Source organism: Pseudopodoces humilis, chromosome 1, assembly GCF_049639895.1.
Source record: "Pseudopodoces humilis isolate 2021_Gansu_Grassland_sample_001 chromosome 1, ASM4963989v1, whole genome shotgun sequence".
Taxonomy (NCBI): domain Eukaryota; kingdom Metazoa; phylum Chordata; class Aves; order Passeriformes; family Paridae; genus Pseudopodoces; species Pseudopodoces humilis.
In genome coordinates this window covers 129,523,750-129,551,591 of record NC_142200.1, presented here as the reverse complement: position 1 = coordinate 129,551,591, position 27,842 = coordinate 129,523,750, and the positions used below count along the sequence as shown (strand labels likewise).

At 37.1% G+C, this 27,842-nt stretch overlaps 1 protein-coding gene across 4 annotated transcripts in view; it reads left to right on the top strand.

Annotated features, from left to right (window-relative positions):
- The window catches only part of CDK14 (cyclin dependent kinase 14), a 311,069-nt gene that overhangs the window by 227,781 nt on the left and 55,446 nt on the right, over positions 1-27,842 (top strand). For all 4 annotated transcript variants that reach the window (XM_005518789.3, XM_014248691.2, XM_088059192.1 and 1 more), the window contains 2 exons: positions 15,505-15,644; positions 19,829-19,975. In XM_005518789.3, the coding sequence (XP_005518846.2) occupies positions 15,505-15,644; positions 19,829-19,944 (256 nt within the window). In that variant the 3' untranslated portion in view covers positions 19,945-19,975. The remainder of the gene's footprint in view (positions 1-15,504; positions 15,645-19,828; positions 19,976-27,842) is intronic.

Genomic DNA, 27,842 nt, shown 5'->3' with positions numbered 1-27,842 from the left:
TACCATATTTATCCTGATAAGTCCTCTTTTGTGTTGCTAAGCTTTAGGTATTGTGTTACATCCTCTTGTCCCAGTTAAAAATACTAAAAAGCCTCCTCAACTGGACCACAAAAGCTTTTGTCATTTTTGTTTCAGAATACTAATAACTCTATGCTGCTTCATTACTAAAATCACATTGTTACTGCCCTGTACCTTATCCCATCCGTGACAGCAGTGAAAATACAGCCCCAATGCATGTGGATGTTCTTTGTTTTCTGCAATATTTAATTCAGTATCTGGCATTTGTTTGTTGGCATTAACTCTGGACCTATCCATTTATTCTTCTGTGATATTCTTCTGGCTTATTCTTCTGTGGTAATAATTATTTGTAATGTTCTATGCTCTGTCTTGTTTTTAGATTTTCTGCCCACATGTCTTACTACTGTTAGTTTCTTTGTACTAATGTCTTTGTCTTTTGTGGTGATTTCAGCATTTAGTGTCATCTAAGAGTTGATTCAGTATGCAGGGTATCCCTTAGTCCAGGTCATTAATAAAGATGTTAAATAAAACTGTGACTAACGCTAATCCCTCTGGCACACAGCTGGACACTTCCCTTTCAACTCAGTACATTGCCACTCATCATTACCCTTTGCTTATGGTCTGTCAGCCAGTTTTTAGTCTTTGGGATAGTGTATCACATCCCAGCTCCTCGGATTTTGTCCACAGAGCAAGTTTTTTTAAATAGAAATTGCATCAAACGTTATCTTTTGTTGTTTTGTTCCACCAATTATCAAGTCTGCTTTAAAAAAAATAATTTATATGGTGTCTTTTGCATTAGTCACTTCTTCTTTTGATTGCCATTTTGTCTTATTTCTTCTGAAATCTAATTTTGCTTCCATATTGTCTTTTGTTTCTGTTGTCTGTACTTTCCTTCTATGTTGTGTGTCAGTGACCAACAAATATTTGCTAAGCTTCTCTTATTTGAAAACCAGCAAGGAAGTGTGGGCATATATTTGCATTTTTTCAAGTCTAGTACCATACTGTAGAATGCACAGCAAAATTAGAAAATGTAGATATGTTAGTAACATATTTACAGTAATAAACCTATGAAGAGAAATGAGTAAAGAGAACTGGCTATTCTTATGTAGAATCCCTGGAAAGACTTTTAAAAGATGCCTTACATTTGTTTGCTATTCTCACTAATTCCTTAAGAATTCCTTAGGATATTGAGATGTATATCAGATAGACATGTTTATTTGGTGTTTCCAGGTATGACTTTTTTTCCTATGTATGTTCTTCATTAACATTTTTGAGTGCTTTCTGATCAGCTCTTCAGATGTTTCCAGTTGTTCTTTCTCCTTCCATTTCTACATGCCAATGTTTTATTAATTTCTCAGAATTATGTTTTTGGTAGTCTGTTACTCGTATGTTGCCATGGTGTCTGTGTTCATTTCTTGGTTTGAAGTCTAATACTTTTTGATCAGAGGGACCAGGCATCATTATATCCTCACATTCTGAATTCTACCCTCTTGTTTGAGTTCTGTGCTGTTGGCTTATCTGCTGAAATCTCTCTTCTCCAGATAATGACATTGTTGACAAAATTGAGTCTCTGAGATATTTTTTAAAAATATTTGTCCAAGGAATTAAATACGTACAGTGAAAGTAGTAATATAAATGAAGTAGACCCTACTTCTGTCTCTCTTATTGTTTGCATGTAGCCATTTTTCATGTAGATTTTTTCCAAAACGAGAGTGAAAATGATAGGCAACTTGAGAACTGGGTCGGCATTCAAAAGTGCTTAGTGCTAAACAACTGCTCTTGGCTTATATGGCTCATTATCCTCTGTTTGTTCTGTACTACAGATAATTTTTCTTTAACTGAACAGTTCCTTTGATTCTCATCTTAGGGTCTCAGAAACGTAGATGATTTTGAGAGATGATGCAGCCAGACAATAAGTACAAAAATATGAATAATGTTCCTGGGTATTGTCACCACTGCAGATGGTTTAAGTCAATCTCAAAACTCATGCTGTTAATCTCTGTTGCCAGCCAAAGACTTATGACAACAGTTAAGATTTCTGCAGCAATATAAACATCATAAACTATCTTTGCCTTAGGCAAATACTGGCTTTTATGAGGGTTTCATGTGAGGGTTTTAGTGTAATTTTGACCACCACATTTTCTGTGGTAAGATCGCAGGTATTCAGGTATGGCCAATCATGAGCATCTCTTGTGATTGTCTCTCAAAATTCATTCAAGAAAATCTTCATCATTTCCTTTCCTGCATTTTTGGTTGTGCTGACTCGTATCTGCCTAAAGACTTATGACATCCTGCCTGCCATATAGTACAGAGAAATGAGAATTTTACTTTTTCATGTTGGTTTTCTTTTTTTTTTTAATTAGTGACACAGAAACACATGTCATTGCAGAAGACTGGTGAAAACAGTGATTTTTTCATAACTTTGAGTTATTTGCTAGCCAAACAGTTTAATACTTAAAATCAGTGATTTCTTTAAATGAGCTAGCTAAGGAAGTCTTAGGCTACTGTTTGAGAATTTGTGAAAGATGCTGGCTGCAAGCAGGTCATCATGTATATGTGTTCAGGGCCTGCGTGACCCATGTCAAAACGGGAAGATGGGAGACTCTCACCCTGCTGATGCATTAAATCAGAGAGGTGAGATTATGTATCTGCAGCAACACACTGTGAATAACCAGCCTCAGCACAGGGCTGGTGCACCTGTCATTGCTGGAGGGCAAAGAGGCAAGTGGTTCCAAAGGGAACTGACCTTTTTCTTTCAGGCACTGAGTCAATCCCATATCCTAAGGCACACATTCTGTGTTAAAATTATTATAACTCTCCTGGTGTTAGGCTGAACAACAGACTCTGGTGAAAATCTGTGGAAAATATCCCGAAATATGGTGTTGATGATAGTTTGTTTATTGGTTTTTATTAAGCCTCATAGGAAATACATTCTGTAATTTTGAAAAGCATTAGTAAATTTAAATTCTCTTGTGATAAAGATGAATTTAATTAAAGTTTAAAATAAAATTTTGAAATTGTTTGCCTGAATTAGCAGCTCACTACCTAGCAAAATATGTTTATCCCTAAATGTGATTCACAAAAAGCCTGCATCCTTTTGAATTCTGTAATACAGTGTATATCCACTGGCTGCTTCCTCAGCTGAATTTCTTTCCTTAGGATCTGATTTATAAATAGACAACTTTCTGTTAAATTATTCACATCTCATAATAATTGATGTAACAGAATTGATCTTGTGCTGGGGCGTATTTGATCATAAATTCAATGAAAACAGCCACCATCTTTGTGATGTTTGTCCAGCTAAATCCTTCAGTGAATAAAATAATAAAGATGCCAGGTGTGTTTGTTTTATGATCACTGCTGCAACAGGAGGCTGAAAGTACAAATGAATAAAGGACCTAATTTTTCATGTTCAGTTTATAAACTCAGAATCCTACTGTGGAGAATTTAAATTGAAAAAGTAAAATTTTTACTTCCGTCACATTCTTATAAATGTATTCTTTGCTTTTTTGTCCCTATTGTTTGGGAATACAGAATAGTTTTAAAAGATTGATACCGTTTGGGTATCTGTGGTACGGATATTTGGATATCTGTGGTCTCTGGTAAAGAAATCTTGTAAAAGTAGGTTTAAGTTATGATTTTCACTCTGACATCATTGCATGTTAAGAATGGACCATCACTTCTGCATTGCCTTCTTTGGTTAGATTTTATGGCAATTTTAAAGTTCTGTTTATTATTAAATACTGCTAGTGTGCCTCAAATTAATTTCACCACCCTGACAAAAAAAAATCATGCTCTGGATCATTATTTGCCTCCCTTCAGCATTTTAACTTTTGCAGAATACTGTTACATTCCTTTTATTTCTTTCATATTTGATCCTTACAGCGCCCTTGAGTCAAGCTTTATTCGGCAGCCGTGAGAGCATGAATTTTCCCGAGATGTTGACAGATAGTGTTTGGTGAATATCATTTTTCTGTCAGCTACAGCCCACATCTGTACTGCAAACTAAAGCAGAGCCAGGGACTGTCTGCTGGCCCTGAGGCCATGTGGCAGACCTTGGCTACAGCTGTGCTAAGTAACACTTGGGCATGCATCTCCTGTGGGCTTTTTGTGGTCCCCATTCAGCTGCAGGTGCAGTTGTTATTTTGGGGTTGTTCAGCCTCAGGTTTTTAAATCAAAATTTCCAGAATAAAGGAAGACAATGTTGCAGACCATAGGAATTGTGTTTTCTACTGTAATATATGGCATACCTTGCTTGTAGGAGCATAGAATATGCTGTGTTCTGGGAATGGTCCCTGGCGTGAGTTGTTCCCTGGACTGTGTCCAGGAGAGAGCTTGGAGCATGCTGCTGACACGGGGCAGATAATCCAGGGGCACTGTGGACACTCAACAATTGAGCAGTCAGGCTCTTTCCCTAGTCCTGCTCAATCCAGCAGTAAGGATTCAGTTGGGAGATTCCTACTATGCCCTGAGCACACCAACATATTCCTAGTGAACTCCCTACTAACACTGTTCTGCTTGGATTCTTTGTCACTTAGGCCTAAAGTCTTAGGAGCAGAAAAATAAGAAATATCCCTATCCTGTGCATCCAGAATGACATATACATTTTACCGTTTTTTCTTTCCAGCTTTTCCAAGATACTTTCTTGTCTTCCCAACCAACTTTGTCACTCTGATCTTGATTATCATAATAGACTCCTCATGTTCTCTCTTGATCAGCATCCTTCTTCAGATCATATAACAAGCAACCAGTGAATTAAATTTGGTTTTTTGTGTATTGTTTAATTCTCATCCCAACACTGGCTGTTTTACTCCATCATTTTTGAGCCCCTTCTTATCCTTTTCAAAATTCTCCATAATTTTGCCTCTTCTTCTCTTTCTTCACAAAGCTGCTATTCCCTATTTTTATGTCAGTGATCCAGTTCTCATATTTAAGCCTTCTCATGTCCCCTAGTCAGGCAGTCTCATGACTGCTGATTTCCTCTCTAGGAATCAGATGGGCTTATGCTTAGATAGTGAATTTATCAGTTGTTTGTGGTCCCTAGCTCCAGGCTTCTTGTTCTCAGTTTGGAATCTGCTAGAACTTGTCAGCCTCAAATATCTGCCTTTACAAAAGCTTAATGTTCATTTAACACCCTAAAATGAGACCCAGATGTTTATTTACCTGCCCATCCAATTCAATGACAGCACACATGACCAGAGCTCCATGGATTCCACAATTCCATGTGTGCGATATCTTTTGAGAATCTACTTGCTTTTTTGGGTTGTTAGAAGTGACCCGAGCTCTGCTGGCAGTCACTTTTTAGTGGTAGCTGGCTCTTTGGGAAATCTGATCTTTAGTGGTCACTGTTATAGAGAAAAATTTCGATTTTAGTTCTTAAAACACCTATGCTGATTTATGCCTAAATAGCAGTAACTCCCTGCTTAGCTGTCTCTCTTTCATGATACTTTGACAGGATAGGATTTGCAAAAATAGTTCAGGGTTGAGTTCTTCCCTACTGCAAACCAATTTCTGAGTGTCAGCACTACATCCTCACACTTAAGAGCCATGTATTTCAGTAATTGTTAGATAAAATAGATGGAGTTTGTGACTTCCAAGTCACAAAGATGTTTATAGATAAAAAACATAAACTCATATGTTAAATTCAAGCAACTTTTTAGGAAGACACTTCAATACAGGTATGTGTGGATATGTAATGTTCCCATTAAAAAAAAAAACAAAAAACAAAAAACCCCAATCCAAAATAATGTTACATTTTCTCCAAATTCCATACTAGAGAGATCACTGTTTTCTCCTTTCATGGTGGTCCCTGCATAAGAAACCTAGGTTTTTTTCCCCCTGTTCACGTTCAAAATCAAGTTCATACATTAACACGAGCATAAGTGTCTCTTAGCAAGTATTACTGCCTTTGGTGTCAGACACTGGATTTTCAGTCTGACTGGTTCTCCCTACTCAAAGAGGACCTAAAGTTCACTTTAGAAAGTTTCTATCTCCATTAATGTAAAGAGAAGGTGGTGTGATATCACACAAATCAGGAGAGTGAATCTGGAGAAGGAATGGCACTTTCTACACCGCAATGCTGGCATGAATGGGTGTCCTACCCTGTGTTCTCTCTTGATGTCACCTGAACCAAGTGCCTGAGGGTCAGGGAGCTGCAGCTAGGTCTATGTGATGTTGGACTGTCTAAATCTAGTTCTATGTGATGTGTCTGAATACAGACATAATAATACGTAATTAAATGTTCTTGACTGCATAGCTTGAATATGCTGCCCATATGCTCTCATTGCAACCATTTCAGTCTCTTCCTCTCAGTATTTACTAGTCCTGCATCATTTCCCTCTCGTGTCTTGGCTTAGGAGTATAGTTGCAAAAAGACCAGGATGCCTGCTTTTACATAATTGCTCAGTCTCATTGGGTTCAGCCAGGCAACTCATCTGCATAAAGTTAAATACATGCATATGCCTGGGGTCTGTCTTCCTGAGCTTTCCAGGCTTGGGGCATTCTCTCTGCCTCCAAATCTCTATCCGCCTTTAATGAGCTGTATAAATAAATACAAAATACTCCTGTTAGTTCCATAGCCACAAAAATATATTTTATTAGCTGAGAGGTATACAGCAGTAGAAAAGATCAGCCCCATGCAATGTTTTAGGCAGCAGTGGGAGGACAGGGCAAGTAGCTGCTTCCAAGAGGTTGACAGATCTGAGGCCCCAGCAAGACAGATTGTAGGTTAACTCTGATAAATGATCTTTGGCTTCCCTGACTAAAGCAAGGTCACCCTTCCCAGGACACTGCCTGCATGCTGCAGCCTTGTAGCAAATTCTTGTTGAAGTACTGAGCAAACAAACCAGTTCTTATTTACATTAGAATGAAATTAAAACTTCTTAAACCCAAGATGGTAAAATATCAGACAAGAGGATAGAGATTCATAGAGCAGTATTAATGTTTATTTACTAGCACTTAGTTCTGTCTTTGTTTTGCTTGCTTTCTAAAGGTAATAGGCCCAGAAAGACAGCGGATAAGGGAAAATAAGGAGGACTTTGTTTAGTTCCCTAATGGGTGCACCCACTTGACAAATTTGAAATTCAGAATTTGTTTCTTTTATTTTTTTCTCAGAATATCTTTTGCATGGATTTATTTGGAGAGAAGCAATTCAAGTTGTCAAGGGTGAGATGAGGAGAGATGAGGAAAAGCACAGGGCTTTGACAGCATTGTATGCCAAAGGTTTATTTCAGCTATTTCTGTGTTGAGGGTGGGGTTATTCCCTCCTGGTTTTTTTTGTTTGTTTTTTTTTTTTTTTTTTTGCTTATGTCCAGCCAGTGAGGAAATAAATATGTGAAGAAAGAATACTATGGAATGTAAACTCCACTGCTATATTTTCTTCCTTTTATCATGCCCCAAGATTCACTGAAGTTGATATAAATTCACCATGCCTTATTTTAAAAAGCATAACAGAAAGGCATTCTTCCTTTAAGAGTCAGACTGTAAAAGGTGATTTTCTTTCACTCAGTTTGGTTTAAGCCTGCAAAAAGCATTAAGTGAAAAATCTGATATATTTGTTAGGGCATTTATTGCATTACTAACTTATATTTTCAGTTCTCAGTGAAAGGTTTATAGAGAACATAAACCTTGAAGAGTTTTGCTCAGGATTAAAGTTATATTTTCTCCATTTTCTGGTGAAATAATAGCTCATAAAATGATTGGGGTGTTAGTAATTATTTTAAGCTCTGTTTATTTTCCAGGGTTATTCTGTTCAACTTGCTGAGGTGCACATAGACAGCCTTTAAAAAACATTCACCCTGATCAGAAGATTCACACCCTTTAAAGAATTTCAGAATAATCAAAAGCTTCTGACTAGATGTCACCACTGTGTTGTTTTTCTTCATTAATTGCACTTAGAGCAAACAAAGATCTTCCAGTAAACTATAAACCTGGCATATTCAGTAGTGGTCTGTCATGGTGTAAGTAATGTACTGTGTCTTCCATAATTGGTATCTTTAATACTGGGCTAATTGGGATGCTGAAAGAATTAAAATAGTTGATTGGTGGTGGCACATAAAATCAAAAAGAAGTAATTGCTAAATTGTTTCTGAGACAACATAGTAAGGCATGTTCTAATTAAAATTTCTTAGAAAATACTTTTTCTGGGAAATACCTGTGTCTAAGAGAAACTGATGAAAACTGAGTGAAATAATGTGAATTACTTAAGGTAGTCTTCTTTTAGTTTCATTACTTAGTTCTGATTTTAAACAGTAGCAAAACACTGTACCCAGCAGTCATGCTGCTTAGACTATCACAATCTCAGAATTCCTAGGAATTAAGGAAGTTATGTGATCATATCACAGAACACCACATTCTCACTAGCTTAGGGTATATTATCACTGCACATACATTGAATGTTTGCTGTTTAAATAAACCTTTCTTCACTTTAGTGTCTACCATGTAGACTCCATACTTCTTGATTCATTTGATGCTCCAGCATATATTATTTTGGCAAAAAGATGCTGAGCATCAAATGTAAACCTTACTCTGCGTCAGAGCTGGAAGAAACAAGTAGGAAAAATACCTGCAATATTGTCAATGAACAGTATAAGCAGTCTTCCTGCCCAAAGCTCTCAGTAGTTGGTGCTGGGTTTCTTTGGAAACCCAGGTTTTCATTGCTCAGCATAGCTCAGCATATTTATTCTGAGGTATCAGAGAAAAAGCTAGGCTGGATACCTCTCACAAAACTTAGGATACTTTTAGTTCTGTTGTATATTGACTGGTTCTCCTTAAGCTTAGGCTTTCAACATCAACCAAATTCAGTTTTTAAAATTGGCGTGTTCTGTAATGGTGGTAATGTTCTTCCTCTATGAAGCAGACCTTCCAAGCTGGAAATCACAAGCATCGTTGTGTTGAAGAAATACAGAAATACACCTGAAACAGACACTAAAACACATCAAATCTAGTGCAAAAGAGTCAGGGAGAAATAGACTCATATCTAAGCCTTGTCTTGAGTTGCAGTTGGTGATGACACATGGAAATGACCAAGTTGTAATTGAGCAGAATGGCCATTGTCATGAGTGAATTGCCTTGAGAGGTTGGATCAGTTCATTGTCTAGCTTAGGGGTGACCAAACTGAGTCTCTAAAGCCTAACGTGATTCATGAGCAGTTTAAGCATCTTAATTCTCTGTTCTGAGAAGTTCAAGAGCTGCAACTGTAATTTTGGTTTACCTACTGGTTCAGTAGATTGTTTTAAAAATTTACCAAGTATATGCCACTATGTACCTAGGGCTAAATTTATATTAATTAAAATAGAAAACCTAGTTTTCTATATTGTTAGAACCTTTGTTACATTCACCTTTCTTCATGAAATGCTATTTATCTTGTCTTCTTTCCAGCTCATGGCATCTGTGCAACTGCCAAGTGAGAATTAGTTCAGATGGGCCAGGGTTATCTTTACCCTCCTGGAATGCACTGAATGAACTTACCTTCTCAGCTTTCCAAATGGGGCTCTGACCTCAGCAATGCCAAGGAATCTGACATTGACACTCTTTATTTTCATCTCTGTTCCGTATCAGTGAATGCTTATCATTGGTTGTCATGGCTTTTATTGTAATAATAAATATTTTGACCACCTTTTCAATACTTCAGTGGATAAGACTTCTGATGCTGTAATATGGTAATATAATTAAAGGGGATCAAATTAATTTTTAAATTTCCAAGATGATAATTTCATACAGCACCATGGAAACCACGATGGTGTGAAGACTGTGGCATGCAGTGTTGTGCAGGAGCACAGAGCAAGGACAGACACTGGGAGCACTATAGCCATGTTTCACATGTTATACCCAGGCTTCATCCCAGCCTAGCTCCTTCAAGAGCAGGATGTTGTGCTAATGTGGTAGTCTTGCTTCTATTCAGGGGCTGGTTAGAAGAGTACAATTAAAGTGGTGGTCTGGGTAGCCTGGAGACTGGTTTTTCCGCGCCATAGGGAGCTCAGTGTTTCTAAATCTAAACTGTTGCCAGCATCTCAATTTGGGAAGAGCAAGAGGGGCACCAGGTGTTTGGAGACATGTCTTTTCTAAGGAATGTGCACAACCCAGGACTGCTGTTGGCAGCCCCATGCAGGTGTGGGGTACAGTCCCAACAGTGACGTGTCACATTGGCTCTGTTTGATTGTATTATTTATTCTATAGTTTGGCTTGAAGCACCTCTATATTGTGCTGTAGAGCAAATTCTGTGTTTTGAGATTGATCAGCAACAAGTAAAACACTGCTTCAGTGAGCCTTCAATGGTTTTGTCTCTCTTTGTTCATCAGTTTTAGTCCTCAATACCCTTCATGTAAAACACTGAAAAAATGGTAACATCTTTGCTCTGTTAGATTCTCATCTTGAGGTACTCCTTTATGCCTTCATCTGTATCAAAAGCTAAAAGCCTCGCATCAAAACTTGTGTTCACTTGTTGTGGTGGTTTATTGATGGCTAAATAAACTCTACAAAAGCTCCATGGAGGCCCGCCAGGCACGTTAGGGAAGCGGCTCCTGCACGCTGCAGCTGGCACGTCGGGCCTTTGAAGACAGTAGGTGTTCTCTGCATGGTGGTAACAACAGAAAAAGCTGCTGGAGTTGGTAAAAACGAAATATGACTCGGGTAGGCCCTGCTCTGATTCGTGTTTCACGTAGCTGCTGCTACTGGGAGCACGTGTATATTCAGAGGTACAAATCAAGGCACACGTGGGCACTTCTGTGTCAGCTGGTTGGAAGACAATGCATTTGCAAAGAACATGTTAACTACAATTCGTGGTGTTGTACAGCTGTGTGCAGAACTCAGGAGAGGCTAAAGCCTGGGATGAGGAGAAAAGGCTGCTGTCCTCGAGCAGACCTGGGTGAAAATGTGGAATACAACCATTGTGGTGGTGTGCTGGGAGGTGGGGTAGTGCAGGGACTGTACAGGAGCCCTAATGCTGAGGGGACCAGAGCATCCTCTGTGAAATGAGCTGTGAGGCTTGCCACGTTGCCTGCCCGATTCACACCAATTTGTTAGTTCTCTTCATACCATTAAACTTTAAGCTCTGCTAAACGGTGTGATTGGTCAGGTTAACTGTGGTTTTGTCTTTCAGCACTTCAGGTTGCAGGAGCTTGCTTAGAATAAAGAAACAGCTGAAATTTCCAAAGGGTGCCTCACTCCTTTAGGCCATGCTATAAATGCCAGTTGAGAAATGAATTAGTGATACACTGCAAGAGTCATATCTTCACATGGAAAATGTGCACAGTGAACTATTTTTGCTTTGGGAAGTATTTACCTCATGCTGCTAGGAGCATATAGACAGCATAATATCTCCATTTGTTTTAATGCTCATTTGTCTTAATTATTAATGTGAATTTGAGCCGCCTTCTTCATTGCATTTAAAAGCAAATCACCTCAAGTTCAGAAGTTCACTGCACGTGCCCCAAACTTTTTTTTTTCTTAAGAGCTTAAACCAAACTCCAGTGATCTTAGTCATGTTCTGCTTGACCAAATACTGACCTTCCTCTGCAGTAGAAAGACATTTAAGCCTGTTTTCTGAAATTAAATCAAATTCTTGTAATCCAATGAGATTTACAACTGCTCAAGTCTAGTCTGATTCGTATGTATTTCAAGTGAGACAGGTTCATATGGTGTTTATTTTTCTTGAGCTAAGTCTGTATATAGCATTTGTGATGAAATTGAAAATCAATGTGTTTCACAATGTCATCAGAGTAGGTGTGCAAAAATATTCCCAGTATTTCTCAAACAATATCTACATATTATTTAATGCTCATTGCCAAAGATTTCTCTGTATTCTGCTGTACACCACATTTTCTGAAAGTATGTATGCTGTCATGGCTAGTAACTATTCCTCAGTGATTAGTGTGACAGTAAGTGAAGCGTGAATATTGAGACTTGCCATATCATGCATGCCAAGTTCCTATATGGCCCAACTGCTGTGAGACAAAACATGCTATTATGTTTTAGACACAAAGCCATATTGTATGAAATTCCATCCTGTCTCGTACTGAAAGAGGTGTATTTAAAAATGAAATCTTTTTTTCTTCAGTTCTTTTTGTTAACTTCTGTATTAGGTATTTAACTACTGAACCCCATCAGAAAATTTAGCCTTTTTCTCTATTGAGGAATCAGGTTTCAAACTTAAATCAAATTGTTAATGTTTCAAGGAGAATATTTTAAAGACAATATTGGCAAAAAAAAACCAAAACAAAAACAAACGAGAGAAACAAAACAATTGTTCCAATCTTCTGACCACTGAGGTTCTGCACTAAATAGGGTTTTCCAAACAATTCCAATGTAGCAGATGTAATTTTAATACATAATTATACAGTACATTTTTCATAAGTGAAGAATAGCTTGTCTTTAAACAAAGCAGCAAATTAGTCATGCATTCCACTAAGGCATCAGTTTTTAATATTGACAACCTTAGGAGCCCACATACATGTGATTTTTGCAGTGCCCACTGACTTCCAGAAGTGACCTTGCAGAAGATGTGAGTTCTGGAGAAGAATTTTTTCACTGCTGTGTGAAGCTCCATAAACAAAATTAGAATTTTAATGTAGAACTTTAAAGATCCAGCTGAGCTGGGGGAAAGTGGTGATTTGATCCATGAGTTACTCAGATGATCTTTGGCCTGCATTACACAAGAGGTGACACTTGATCGTTATGGTCCCTTCTGAGTTTGAAATCTGTAAATGCTTGGAAACATAATACCAATAATGTAGCAACTGGGATCTTCAAAGCACTGACAAACAACTAACACCAACCCCACACCCCCAGCACTACTTGGAATGTGATCAGGGCAGGTAGATGTAATTATTATAGCAGATTGAACAATTTTTGCAGACTGTGCAATGAATTTAGCCTTCTTTCTATTTATTAATTGTAAAACTGGTTCTAATTATGACTGATTTATTCATAATTATTTAGTTAGTTGATGTGATTATTTTGCAGCCCTAGATATTTTTGTTTGGTTTATATTAATGTATAATCTGCTGATTATTTGATGTTTATCTTCGGTTTCTCAACTGATTTCAGTAAGCATGTATCTTTTTTATGTCTAAACTGGGAAGGTGACTGGCCTTCTAAACTGTTCCTATTCAAAACACTTTCAATTTATATTCATTTTTCTGAATTTCTTGCAACAAGATCTTAGCAGTATGCCAGGTACACTGGTGACCATTTATGCAGTCAAAATGTCAGCATCACTCTCTTTGAGGAACTGCAGATGTCATCCATCATTTCAGCTGCAAATCAGAATTTGTTGATGTTTGAATGTTATTTTCTTTTGCTTTGCTTTGCCTTACCTAATTAGCATCTCCCCTATATGTATGGATAAACTAAGGAATGGTGTAACATTTCACTACTTAAGTGACTGCATTTTTGTGAATTAACAGTAGTTCTCATTCAAGACAGAGCAGGTTTACAATAGTTCCTAAAAAGCTTGCAGCTACCTCTGTGGGGGAAAATTACATTGGTGAAATGAATTGACAGAATGTTTAATTGGTGCAGGGGGGATTAGGACTCAGGCCTCACAGACTCAGTATAATCACCATTCCATGGAAATTTTGGATGTGTAGAAGAATTAATACCAATTCTCCTTGAATATTTATTTGCCCCTCCTTTTCCTTTTTTTTTTTTGTTAATAATAACCTTTTGTCTTGGTGTTTTGCTATGTTCTGTAATTAAATTATCTGTAATTATCTCTAATTGTCACAAACGTTTACTGAACATTTTCAACAATCTGATAGTTTAAATAGTCTAGAATTATTCTAATTTATGATGTAATTTCTAAGCAATGAGTCTTTCATTCAAGGTGTTTTTCTTTTGTCACAAACTGAAAATTAAACCAGAAAAAATGTGCCCATCAGAAACACGAGAATTCAGCATCTGTTTAACCAGAAACAGCAATTCTGAAATCTAATCCTGAGAATTCAGTAAGATTGAGTGATGACATACAATGTCTTAAAGTCGTCAGCTCTCCTAAGCAATTCATTCCTGGTACTTCCTGGACATATATCCTGCCAGTTCTCATGAAGAGATCAGATAGGCACAGAATTCAAATTTCCACCTAGCATACAGCTAGAAATTAAAAAGACAGCCAGTGGCATATTTTTTTGAATGATTGCAAATATCAGCATATATATACATATGCCAGTACATAATTTAGAATATATGCTTTTGATTTTTATTTTTTTAATTAAAATTATTTTTTTTCACACTTACTATGGGCATGGACAAAAAGTTGTGTAACCTTTTTTATTTATTTAGTGTTTCCAGCATTTTCTGTTCTTTGTAGAAGAGACAGTTTTCACCTGTGCCTGTACTGATTCATATAAATCATGCTATGTCAGCCCAATAAAAGAGTAATGCTGTTTAGTCCATCTTCTTGAATTTTTTTCTGGAAAGTCAGCTTGAGCTGCAAAAAAGGAATAATTGCATGAAACATGCTGTAGGATTATTGATTTTAATCAATAATTGATTGATTGACATAATCTTTTTCGAATGCCAAGTTACTTTGGACTGCAGTCTACTAGCTACTGGTTTTGGGAAAACAGTGTACTGAAAAAACCTTTTATGGACTTTGGCATTTGCCCAGTGAGGGATCTTTGCTGAGCAAAGGCATGATTGAATTTATGAAGTTTCCTAGTAATAATAGCAACATCATGTCAACAAGATTCAGCATGCATTTTTTTGATTGCATGTTACAAAAAGCTTGGCGGCTTTAGAAATTTAGGAAGCAGCTGTAGGTTACTAGACCCAGGCCAGGTCTTGCTGATTACCATTTTACCATCTCCAAGTCTGTTACTTTTAGTTTGTATTTTCCTGTAATAGTCCCAATGATTTAGCTCCCAGCGAAGCACTAAGTTTTGTCTGTTTCTGTAGGAACCTTAGAAAAGATAACTCAAATTTAATGTTTGCATTGCATTAACACTTAATGAAGAGTCAATTCCCTGCCATATGAATATATTAAAAAGTAATAAGTCAGTACTTCCTGAAAGACAAATGTCTTGTGAAACATGATGAATGTGTTGAATGTTAAGCATCACTGGATTTTAAAATTTGATACTTCTTGAAGTTGTGTGAGTGTTGCTGTTATTGTAAGCTTGGATTTCATGTGTTTAGATGGTAATAAGCGTTTGTTTCCAGCACTGTAAATTTTCAGTTTGTCAATACACTCAATAAAATGTAAATGGAAGGATCAAAACAGTTGCTTTCAAGATGCTGTTGCTCATGATGCATACTAGGCAGGGCATATGTGATATGGTATATTATATGCTCTGTAGCTGTAATACTTGTATGAATTTTGAGCTGTCAATACAGAAATAATTAATCAACTCCCTAACCTGAAGACTAGTTTTCCTGGTAGCGCTCCTGGCTATTAAGACTTGGTGTTTCAACTGTGCTGACTGGAGATGGAATTAGTAAACAGAATAATGGTACTGCTTTCCATTAAAAACCTTCATGTTTGTGTTTCAGGCTGAGCTGTGTGAACCACGCAGAAGATCTAGCCTCCAAACTGCTCCAGTGTTTCCCAAAGAACAGATTGTCAGCACAGGCAGCTCTGAGCCACGAGTACTTCAGTGACCTGCCCCCACGGCTATGGGAGCTGACTGATAGTGAGTATAACACCTCCAAACCGATTGGAAACAAAGATTCCAGTTCAGACAGATGTGTATGCTAACCCTCACATACAGACAGCTTCATGGACACACACTGCCACACACAAAATACGTGACTGCAGTTGTGTAGATTGAAATTACATAGTTAGCTTGACACAGGACAGAATGGATTCTTCTTCTTTTTTTTTTTTTTTTTTTTTTGCTATCTCTGCTGTGCAGTCTGCAGCCTGCTATCTTTGTATTTGATTATGTGTGGAGCCAATAGAATTCTCTGAATTGTCATAAAGCAAAAGGAAAAATGCAATTTACATATTTAGTGCTTTTCACTTTATAACATACAGTACTTCTTAACTAGCTGCAGCACACAGGATAAAAATCCAGCTGTGTTTGATTCACAGAATCTCTATGTGTTATAACAGTAACCTTTAAGAAAGGACTCGGCATTCAGAAGTCTGGGAAACACGAAGTAAACAATCGGTTAATTTGCTGAATTACACTGTATACGAAGAGGATGGCAGATGATATTCTTAACTAAGAATGCTTTCACTATTTACATACATCCCTTTACCTCTTTTATTAAACAGAATAGATTCCAACTGACTTGGCAGAAATGTTCCTATCATTGTGTGTATCTTTTTAGTAATTTTAAATCCTTTATATTGTATGTCTGCATGTTGTTTTTCAGTGTTAAAAGCACACAACTATTTATTCTAGGGAAAAAACAGTATCATCAATGATATTTTTTTATTTGGAGAAGGTTCTGTTATTAAAAAAAGGTTTCACAAGGGAATAACCGTCATCATTTTGCTTTAATGCAATATGGTGAAGAGACACATGTTTTCATTACAGCATTGTATGTTCTTTTCTCTTTTCAAACATGCATCCAATTAGCAAAATATCTAAATCCAGTACCTCAAGGCAGAAAGTTCAGGGATGCAACAATGGAACAAGTGTATGTTCCATTACACTGTGTAACTATGACTGATTTAAAAGTTTGCTTCTAAAAACTAAGTTCTCGTTTTGAATATTCATCCAAAATAGAATATGTTTACAGCACTGTCAGTACAAAAACTTTTGTCTTCTTCAAGTTTATCTTTTCCATCCTCAACAGCTGTAGTAGTCACATTCTGAGCTTGTTCTGTGGCTTCACAGTCCAAGTATCCTACTCCCAGCTCTGCTATGGAGAGCACTCTTACATTTGTAGAATATGAACATTAAAACAAAAATAATTTCTGCACCAAGAATTTCTGTACATTATTGTCATAGATAGTGTTCTGGCTCTGCAAAAGATTACCAGTTTCCTCCTCTGCCATGGTGACCCACCACTCAGTTTGCTGACTGTGGTACTTAATAAGCAGAAAATTTAAATGTTCAGTGTAAATTAAGGCAGCTGCTGTTGAAAGTCTGCCTTTGCAGAAACTGATGCAAAGAGATTCTTTTTGTTGGACTAATGAAACACCAAGAATGCCAGTTCATTTATGGTATTTCCACTAAATGGAAAACAAAAATCACTCTGCAGTGGTGACATCTCAATCCTTATGACTGTGTGATTTAGTCTAGCCAGGATTTTGAATTCTGAATTCTGCAGTAGTACTTTCCTGTTAATATGGACTTATTACCCACTTGCCACTTAGTTTATCAGTCAGTGGTTAAATCCAGTTCTATCAGTGAAGTAAATGCCTACACATTATCACTCTGCAGCAGGCTGCCAACAGAGACAGTCTTGTCCTAGTCATTAACAAGCACAATGTATGCAGAACACCAGAGGGGAATTAAAACCACAAAAAATACCTCAGGGTGGTATTTTTAATATGAGAATTTAATTTGTAATTTCACAGATTAAGAATTTTGGCTGCATTAATCCTTTTATCAGCTCACAGCAGGTTATTTGCAGAAGCATAACCATAAGGCGATATTCATTGGCAGAAACACGTCTTTGCATAACGTTAAACATCAGGAGCAGTGAAACCTTTTGAAGGGGGGAGAATAAAGATGAAAAATCATTATATTTTAAAGCAAGGTTCTTCTAAATGCCTCCAGTAAAATTTTGAGTTACAGAAAGACTATTTCTGTGTCTAGTAGATAATCATTATGAAGCATAAATCCAGATGCAAGAAAGGACAATCCCAGTATCAAATACTACAATCATTTCTATTTAGTATGACTTGGATATACTTGTAAACATATTTACAAAACAAAGAAGTCATATACTTTGGTGAGTTGGGAAAATGTTTACTGTGTAGTGAAACTACCAGTTTTTGTGATTCAAGTTCTCTGTGTTAATATTTCACATCAAGAAACACAATTGATATTTAATTAAATATAAACATATTGAGTCTTTATGTACAAAGAAAATTACTGCTATCTAATTTGGACACCACTGTGATTTTGCAAATCTCTGTAGTGAATATTATTCATCATGGAATATATTTTGTCCCATTTGTTCCTAATGCTGAATTGTAAATTTGGGGATTTAGCACTTAAAATGAGGGAAAGATTCATACGTCGGTAGAAAAGCTAACGGGATGAATCAGTCAAATGATTTTTCCATCAGAAAATTGTTTCCTTGGAATCACTGTATTTCACAAAAGTATGGTGACTCTGTCTGTACTGAAAAAGTGAAAATGAAGTGTTTAACTTTCTGTTCTGGTTTTGACCTTTAGTACTATCTATTTGTATTCTATGTAATACTTTACAGTAGAATTTTTTAATGGGGTTTATTTTAAAAACATGTGCAAAGTTAGTTTATGTGAGAAGCACAATTTTGCTTTTTTTACTTGGCTTAGTTTCAAGTCAAGGCACAATATCAGTTGGGCTGGAAGTTCAGTTTCCAGATAAGCTCTGTCTAAAAGGTAGCCACTTTCAATTTTTGAAAATAGTACATTCAAAAGGTAAGAGTAATGCAGTTCTACTAAAAAAACCTTGTCTAGGAGTACAACTCAATTTATGATGCAGCATAGCTTTCATTCATCTGAAAATTGAATAGTAATCCAAAGATTAATCCTTTTTACTAAATATGTGTACTTGTTATATTCTATTTACAAAAAACAAAACAAAACAAGACAAAAATCCATCCTTCCACTTTTCTACTTTTATATTTGAGAGCTCATATTCATGTATTTGTATGAAATATCTGCAGAGTAAGAAATGCAAGTTGAGATGTCAAACTACAGTGGGAAGGTCTGTGCGTAAAGCAGTAGCCAGGTCTTTTAAAGACACACAGATGAAAAAGTAGTTCTAGAAAATTATATGTATGCCAGTTGTTAGTGCAAAAAAGAAAACTCTTATGGCCCTGATTAGTTCTTCAACATTTCCTTATGGAATCATGCAGTGGCAGCTCTCATATTGTTATATGGAAGTCTGTTTTCAGGAGGAATTAAAAGTTACTGATTTTTCTCCATCAGATTGAGTTATCTTAAGTAAAAATGAGTTTTCATATTATCAATATGTTAGTTCTTAACCATTTGCATTTTGATTCCTGTGATTGTTATCATCATGCCTCCTAGTAACTAGTTGCCTGGTGTGACATTCAAGTCATCGAGGTTTTTCTAGCTCATGTGAAAGGGGATTGCTTCATGTAAAAGATTTTTGAGTTGTTGGGGTATTTTTAACAAGCCTAGTTGTCTTTAGTAATTCAAAAAAGAAAGGCGAACAAGACAGTTAAATTCTACTGATATCTAGATTCTGAAGATGTAATATGTGATATCATAATATTGAAAAACCTTGATGCATGTTTTACCTTCTTATTTCTAAGTTTTCTCGGCAGAAATTTGAAAGTGGAAGTTATTAATTGCATGCTGGTGTAGAGGACAGATAAACACACACAATGTGGAAATGGGTGTTTTTTGAAGATGCATGTAGCTAAGAATGTTTGCATCATACAATTTCCATCATAATGCATTCAGCTTCTTTCCATTCAGAATTTGTACAGTACTTACTTGCAGAAATAGGTGGTATATATATTTAATGTGTTGTGTTTGCCATATTAATTATTAATTATTATAGATTAATTGTTATAGTAATGGTATATTATATATAATAGTAATTATATATTATACATTACATTAGTTATAACTTAATTATTCTATTAATATTAATAATTAATATTAATTCTTTTTATATTATTGCTTTTATTGCAAAAAGAAATTGAAGTTTCTGAACTGACACTCTTTTTTTTACAGTGTCTTCTATTTTTACTGTACCGAATGTAAGATTACAGCCAGAGACTGGAGAAAGCATGAGAGCCTTTGGAAAAAACAATAGTTATGGCAAGGGTGTATCAAACAGCAAACACTGAAGAATACCTATGTTCACAACTGAAGATGCAGGTAAGACATGATTGTTGGAAAGGATGTATTTGAATATGCTCTTTAGTTTTCTTTAGAGAAACAAAATACAGAGCTCAGCTGCACATCCATATGCAGGCTGATACTCTGTTTTCACAGTTTTACAGTCCATATGAAGAGTGTAAGTTCTCAGGAATGAGTGTCACTGACAGGCTGAAAGCATTGCAGAAGTTGGTGCTACTATATTAAATAATAGTTTGCCTTTAATTTGGACTGATTTCCCCCTGGTAAAATAACCTCTTGCCAGTTCTGTTAAACTTTGGGGCAAGGAGGAGAAATTCTATGATTCTATGATTTAAGATCACTCACAACCCTAACCATTCTATGATTCTGTTATTTAGTAGGTTGGTAGTCTTGGTAGCAGAAGGATGTTCTTGAAGAAGAGAGAGGTGCTGTCATTTTAGCAATTATGATCTATATCACTGGATCTACTAATGCTAGTTTTGTTTACCCGCTGTTGCTTGGCAATGAAATAGCATGTAATATGACTTCTGGTATTTTAAGAGCAGAGCAGAACTTGGGAAGGCCAGGTGAATAGAGAGGCTGCTCTCCAAATTACAGCAAGGGAATGGTGGAGTTATATCAAGACATTGATTGTCTTCCGCCTGTATGCACCACCCCAGTGTTTGTTCAGTGGGATTTAACACTTGGCAGACTCTTCCACATTAACATTATTTCCTTATATAGCTGCTTTGCTTATTATGCTTCTCTGAATGGTTCCATACCACAGTGTTTCACAAAATACCTAAAGAGCAGTTTCTTTTCATTCAAGAACAGCAAGGGCTGCCTTTTTTTTTCTTGTTTGTTTTTAAAAACACAGTTGCTTTTTGCATGTTGAGTCCATTATATCAGTTTGTTACAGAAGTTCTAGGAGCTGAGATAAATGCATTTGCTGCTCATATACCTATTTGAAGATACAGTCTCCTATAAATGTAGTTGATATTCACATGATGTCTATATTTAGCTAAGTCTGTTTTTTACAGTATCAGATATAACTTTCTCTAATGAATTACATTTGGGTTTACTGTTGTATGCATATGTACAATTGGGTTTTTTAACCCAGTAATGTTATAGTGTCTTTGGCTGACAGGCAGTAACTACTGAAAAACTGGAATGAATGGATTTTGGTGCTGACAGCCTGCCCCAGTTTTTGCACAAGCTCTTCACCAACAAACCATTTAAAATTCTCTAATGTCATAAATGAGGCTGCCTCAGAGCAGTCTGTTTACATCTTTATTGACAAGCTAATCCCTACTTTTTCCTGGGGCTGTGTCCCTGCAGACATCTCTTCAACCTTGTCTGTTCTAACGTGACATATCATCCATCTAAAGTATATTTAGAATGTGCCCATCTGTGCTAAAGACCTTTTGTGTAGAAGCTTATGTACAGAATCTCAATTCTCATGGACAGAATCTCCTTTCTGTTGCTTCCAAATAAATGCAATTTTTCATTTATAAAATATACTATGGAAGGTTTTTGCAAATGAGTAAGTAAAACAGTATAAAAGAACCATTGGATCATTCATACTGAATATCTATTTGAGCAGGTACAAATTACTGCTCTAAAATTTTATATGTGAACAGAAAGAGAAAACCAAATGTACCCTTTATATACAGCACTGTACTGTTATGGCTGCTCAACCACAGTTTTAATACAGAATAGCATATCTCATTGTGAAAGGTCTGAAACCACTTAGCAAATGTTGTGATGTGTACATTATTGATTACATTTTTCCACTGTGGCTTGGGACTTTTTTCTGTTAGGTGCTTACAGTACAATAACATCATATCAGCATATCAGCTCCCCACTGTAGTATTTGACTTGTGCCATGAGATGAAGACCAGCAGGTAATGCTGGAAAAATATTAGTACCAAACAGAGGTCCTTGTACCATGTGGAGAGCTAGGGATTAATGAGATGAAACTAAAATTCATAAGGAAGCAGGAGAACTGTGGACATGGAAAAGGGATTTGAGTCAGGAATTACTAGAATGGATAAGACTACCAAGCAGGTAGAGGTGTGAGTCAGTGTGGAAAATGAAAGGAGTTGGGAAAAGAGACTGCAGTTTTGGCAATGTGAAAAGAAGACCCGGTAAATGGCAGGTGGCTGCGATTTTAAACAGTAGAGTAGTGACTGGCAAGCAGGATGTTCAGTCAGTAAAATGGATGAGTTATGAGTCAGTTACTCTAGCAGAATATTGGAGTTGCAGTCAGCAGGAGAGTAGCATTAGGAGTATTTATTACAATATATTCTGTCAAAGTCTCAATTCACAAGGCTCTGTGAAGCAAAAAGATGCATGAATAGAAAAAGGAAAGATAGCAGTAGTTCTCCAGGGCCATGAAGTTAACAGGTAAACAAAGCAAGTAGAGTTAGAGAGATAGAGGCAAACAGTACAAGATGTTAAAATGTCAACAAGCATGATCAGATAGCATCCCAACTGGTGGGATAAAGGAAAATGAGAAGAGGCAAATATTTCAAGGAAATATATCTGACTGTAAAAAAAAATCCAGCCATAGTGAACAAATGTTTCTAGCTTGTCTTCTGGACGAGGTAGTTACATATGTTTCACTCAACTTTGTGGGCTGACTTTATGAATATATAGAGGTGGCAGGGAAGTTAGGAAGGGCTGGAATTTTGAGGTGTTCCAGTATCCTCCAGGAAGCTGTGAAAGAGAAAAATCTGTAGATAGTTGATCACTGAATCCTTTAACACATATGCAAAGGAAAGGCTTTATTTTTTGTATCTTTTTATGCATTTATACATAGTAAAGGAATTTACTAGAGAAACCCACAAAGAGCCACAAACAAGGAACCATCTTCAACCACCTCCAGAACCTGATGCTGAAGAAAATTCTTCTCTTATTTCCCTCCCTCCCTCCCTCCCTCCCTCCCTCCCTCCCTCCCTCCCTCCCTCCCTCCCTCCCTCCCTTTTTTGGAAGGCAAAAAGATTAGGGAAGAAACGTCTGGAACATCATCTGCTAACTTTGGAAGCAGCAGTCTCTGGCAGATTGATGAAGGAGAGGGACTAAAGGCAGTAAATTTGTAATTGGCTCCATCATTGATTAGAGGTTGTCTTAAGCCCTCAGAAACTGATGACTCTCTGAGAATTTTTGCTGTCTTTAAATATTGTAGTGCTTCAGCTCCCTGTCTGCAACTCACAAATCATCTTACCACTTGAAAAAGCAGTAGCGTAGGACATGTTTCTGAATAGATAACATCTTAGATAACATCTTAGATAACATCTGTCACACTTGGACTACTATTAGGGTCTTTGTAGACCACACTGTGTCATTGTCTAGGGCTCCAAAAAGAGACAGTGCCCATGGGGAAAAACCTGGCATTTGGAGTTAGCAAGGTCAATGCTGAGGCTGCTCTCTACTGGAGAAAATTAGCAAATAAGTGGTAAATGAGCATTACTGCACACAGAAGAATCTGTCAGCTCTGAATTAGATGGGGCCTGTCGACCATATCTATGAACCTTCAAAGTTTTGTGATAAAAAGAAATGTTTTTATTTTGTGTCTGATGGTTTTCATTGATATTTTTTTCTCCATGGGGAGGAAGCATCTCTGTAGAAGCATTCCTCATCTCTACAAGTCTTGTTGAGTTATACTGTATATACTAAAGTCATCCATCTTTACAGATCTGGTTTTTTGAGACAAGAATGAACCCTATGAAACTCTAGAGCTCTGTTTTCATTTGACTAGTGGAATACATGGCTAAAGCTTGTTCCTCTCTGGAAAGGATGAGTCAAATAGTAATTGAAAAGACAAGGCATTACCTGATACCAGATAGCACGTGATGTTTTCTTGTGGTGATTTATAATCCCCAGTTCCCATTGGTGGACCAGAGACACGAGATGTGTTTCTGGCCTATTGTCTGCTTCCTGGAGCCAGCAGGGACAGCTTCATTCAGGATGGTAACACCATATGCTTTTAAAGTATTTAACCTGTATTACCATAATGAGATCCCCTGGCTTTCTAAATCTCTTTGACAATTCACTGAAGCAAAACAAAAAGTGGTCTTTATTTGTACTGCTTCACCACATGCACATGCATCCGAGCAATCCTGAATTTCAATTGCAGGGTGCTGAATTCTTTCTTCTGTGTCCATTTAAGCCAGCAACTGACACCAGCCCAGCCAATGGAAGGGACGATGGCGTCACTCGGGCCAGCTCAGCTGTGTTAAACAGAATAAAGCTCAAGAGGTGACAGTTACCACTATAGTGGCAGAAAAGTGCTGGTTATTTCGTTGCTGCTGACTGGGTGTGTTCAGCAGCACAGAATCATTCTGTAAAATTACCCTTTTCTCTTTGCTAGCTAGAGAGGTGACTGTTGTTGCATCCCCATCCAAATCGTTTCAGTTTTGTCATCTTCAGTTTTACATTTATAAAATGTTTAAGAGCGTCTCTTCAGCACTGCTGTGTGGGAATAGAGTTTTTGCCTGCCTTGCCCTAGACAAGCCACAGGCAATCTGTAGTCTAGCAGTGTGTGTGTCCAGTAGTCAGCATTGAAAAGTCATTTTAATTTACTACTGTCCTGCATTTACTCTGTTCTGGGTGCCCCAGTGTTGCTAAAACACTGTGGAAAACCATACACTGTGCATCTAAGTCTTCATCTCTGCAGCTTCAGGGGATAAAACTGTAGTAATTACAGTGGAGAAAGGTCTGCATAAAAGAGAAATTCTAGACTGAGAGACTAGCATATCAGCCAGATTTTGTCACTGTTGATTTAATCAAAAGCTCAAAGTAGCCAGTAGTGCTTTATATGTGTGAAATCTCAAAATTCAGTGTAAAACCAGATTGGGAGAGAAAAGCAGAGCTATAAAAGCACAGCAGTAACCAGTTTAATTTTTTAATGCATTTTTTAAATAGATGGATTCAGATAGATGTGTATAAACGGTCATTGTACTGTTGCAGTTGAAAAGATGGAAGTCTAAGCACTGAAGATGGGAGGTTTAAATTTCTCTTGCATCTTTTAGTGCCAGACAGTGTCTATACATGAATGTTGAGGGTCAGTTTAATTATTTAACTAATACTGGATTTGCATAAATTGGCTTTCCTGAAAAGGCTAATAGGATGCAGTTGTGGTGGGCAGCTGAAAGCAATTTGGGTTTGAGTCCAGTAATGATAATACTAAGCAGAGTTGAAATTGTAACATCCATTTTGTAAAATGTTAAATTAGTATTAAGCTGTGAAAGATAACTGCAGAATCCAAGATATTTTTTGGCTCTCTAGTACTTTCGGTGCCATTATTTTCTTATGTTAACAACATAGTGGTTTTATGAGACTGTTCCAGCTGTGCTTTACTTAATAATGAAGAATAAGATCACCACACTGCTAGAATGTACCATAAATATAACACGCAAGGGAAAAACTCCAGGCATTGGTCTACGTTCTCCTTGTGATATCTATTATCTTATTTCTATTAATCTAAAATGAAAGCTGTAGACTGAATTTTGCCCTCTATTCAATCATAAAGAAAATCCCCCCATATTCTCTGGACTCTGCACAGTGGCTGAAATGGACTGAGCAAATAGCTGTCCAGTGCCAGACTGTTTTTGTATCAACTGCCCATCTGACCTAAGTGACATGTGGGGACTGAGGATGGAGGAGCTGTCCCTCAGGTCCCCAGGTGTGCCCCAGTAAAGGAAATCCAAAATCCAAATAAGCCAAATAAGGCTTAGACAATATGTCTAATAGTGTTTTTGTGTCAGTACTGTAACAGCTCACGTTTTGTCTGTTGTCATGTGAAATGCAGTCATTTAATTGCACTCCTTGTAAGTAGTAGAATACACGGTCCCTTGATTTTCTTTATAAAAAGAGTTGGAAATGTAATGCACAGAGGTGTGGAAAGCGAATTGGAAAGGATCTCCTCTCACTGAGGAAGCTGAACACCAGTTCTGATGGAAGCCTATCCAGGCTGGAGACTGAAAGCCCAGGACAGCATCTGTGCCTGGAAATAAGTACACTCCCTGAAATAATGGAAGTCTCCTTAGGAAAGAAGAAGAAAGGATGCAGAACAGAGAGGGGAGGTCATCACATTTTATTGTTATGTACTCCACTTGGTAGCACAAGTATTTCAAACCTCCATTGCTAGGAGATATTGATTCCTTTCCTGCAGTTATATACCCTGTCATTTGGTGTGAAACTAGTGGGTACATATTTATTGACATTATTTTTATAAAACTGTGATGTGTCATGGCCAAATTAGCTGCAGAAGGAAAACAAAGCGTTACAAACATTACGGATAAGTTTTTTGAAGGACAATACTTTATTTCCTTGTACTATGGCATAGTATGGCGCCTATTTTCAGTTCATTTCTAATGCATGATAACTTGCCTTCAGCACTGTGAAGATTCATTTTCAAATAATTTTTAGTGCAGAGGTTTGTAATTTTACAGTCATTTATGCTGTAGGGAAGATATTAGTGATATTTGCATGAATGCATGTGCTCAGTTGCAGTGCTGTTTATCTGTCTTTCCAGTTTGTTTGCTCATAAATTTAGGAGACGAAAGGTGGAATCCTCTGTGCCATAAGTGTACTATATTGCATTATTAATATTAGGATAGCAAGCAATTCCCACTAGACAGTCTTTGTGGTCTGTTCCTGCCTAAGAAGTGTCTAGGCATGAAAGGCTGATTGAGTTCCAGTGGGCTGATGGTCTGGGATGACATTTGAATGCGGCGAGGACAATGTCTAGATGACAATGACCGGGAGGGAGGCAAAAGCGGGTCTCCACTCTCCCTATTCTCCCATGGACAGTCACCTCTCCTTTAGGATTATTTCCTCATGTGACTCCTCAGTTAGGCTTTGTCTAAGAGGAATGTGGAACCACTGGAGGGGAGAAACTGAGGTTTCCAGACAAAGCAGAGGCTTCCAGTGCTGACACACAGCCCATAACCCAGAGAGACAGCAAAGCTAATGAGAGGCATGGCCTCTCAGGCACCAATTGCAGCACATTTAATAACATAAACATAAAACAATAACAGAACATTTTACTTTCAGCCAAATTGTAAACAAAGAAGGAAATTTAGTATTTCCATATACCAGAACCTTTTCTGTGGAGGACAGGCTTTGTGGTGCCATTTTTCATCTGTAGCTTATATTGTCTGATTCTCCGTGAAATAAACAAACTAAACCAACCACTGCGAAATTTGGTCTTAAGGCAACACCCATTAAAGTAAATGTGCACTGAGTGCCCCTAGTTGTGGGAAGATTCTTGTTTAAAAATGTGGCAATAGTTTACAACTCAGTTAATAATTACATTAATTTATTATGCCCCATAAATGGGATGAGGATGGATGGGTTCCCACATCCTTCTAGTGTTAATTGTTAAGTCTCAGGAGGAAAACTCAGAAAGTACTAAATTCCCAAACAAAGATATCTAACATAGAAGAATAAGCCTGGAAAAGCATCTTTGGATAATTTCCATAATATTTTGGTGTGTTATAAATTATTAGTGTTGTTTTGGACCATATATGTGTTCTGAATTAGTAATTATGGGCGATCGTTCTCTGCCATTAGTAACCTTGATTTTAATTCTGTACAGCCACCTCTACAACCCTCTTTTGATGTTAATATAAAGTCTAATTGTGCATTATATTTTCTGGCTTTTTTTTATTTCAACAGTAAAATCACACCATTTTTACTTAAGTTTTCTCCCTGAAATTTTTATTTTCCAATTGCTTTTAATACCTCTCTTGTTCAGTCTGTGCATTGCATGTGTATTAATGTATATGTGTATTAATGTATAAATCTAGTTAGCTTATAGTCTGAAGGGAAAGAAAATCTACACTATTATCTGTCTACATAAAAATCTGTCCTTGTGTGCTTGAAAGATTCGGCACTGAGT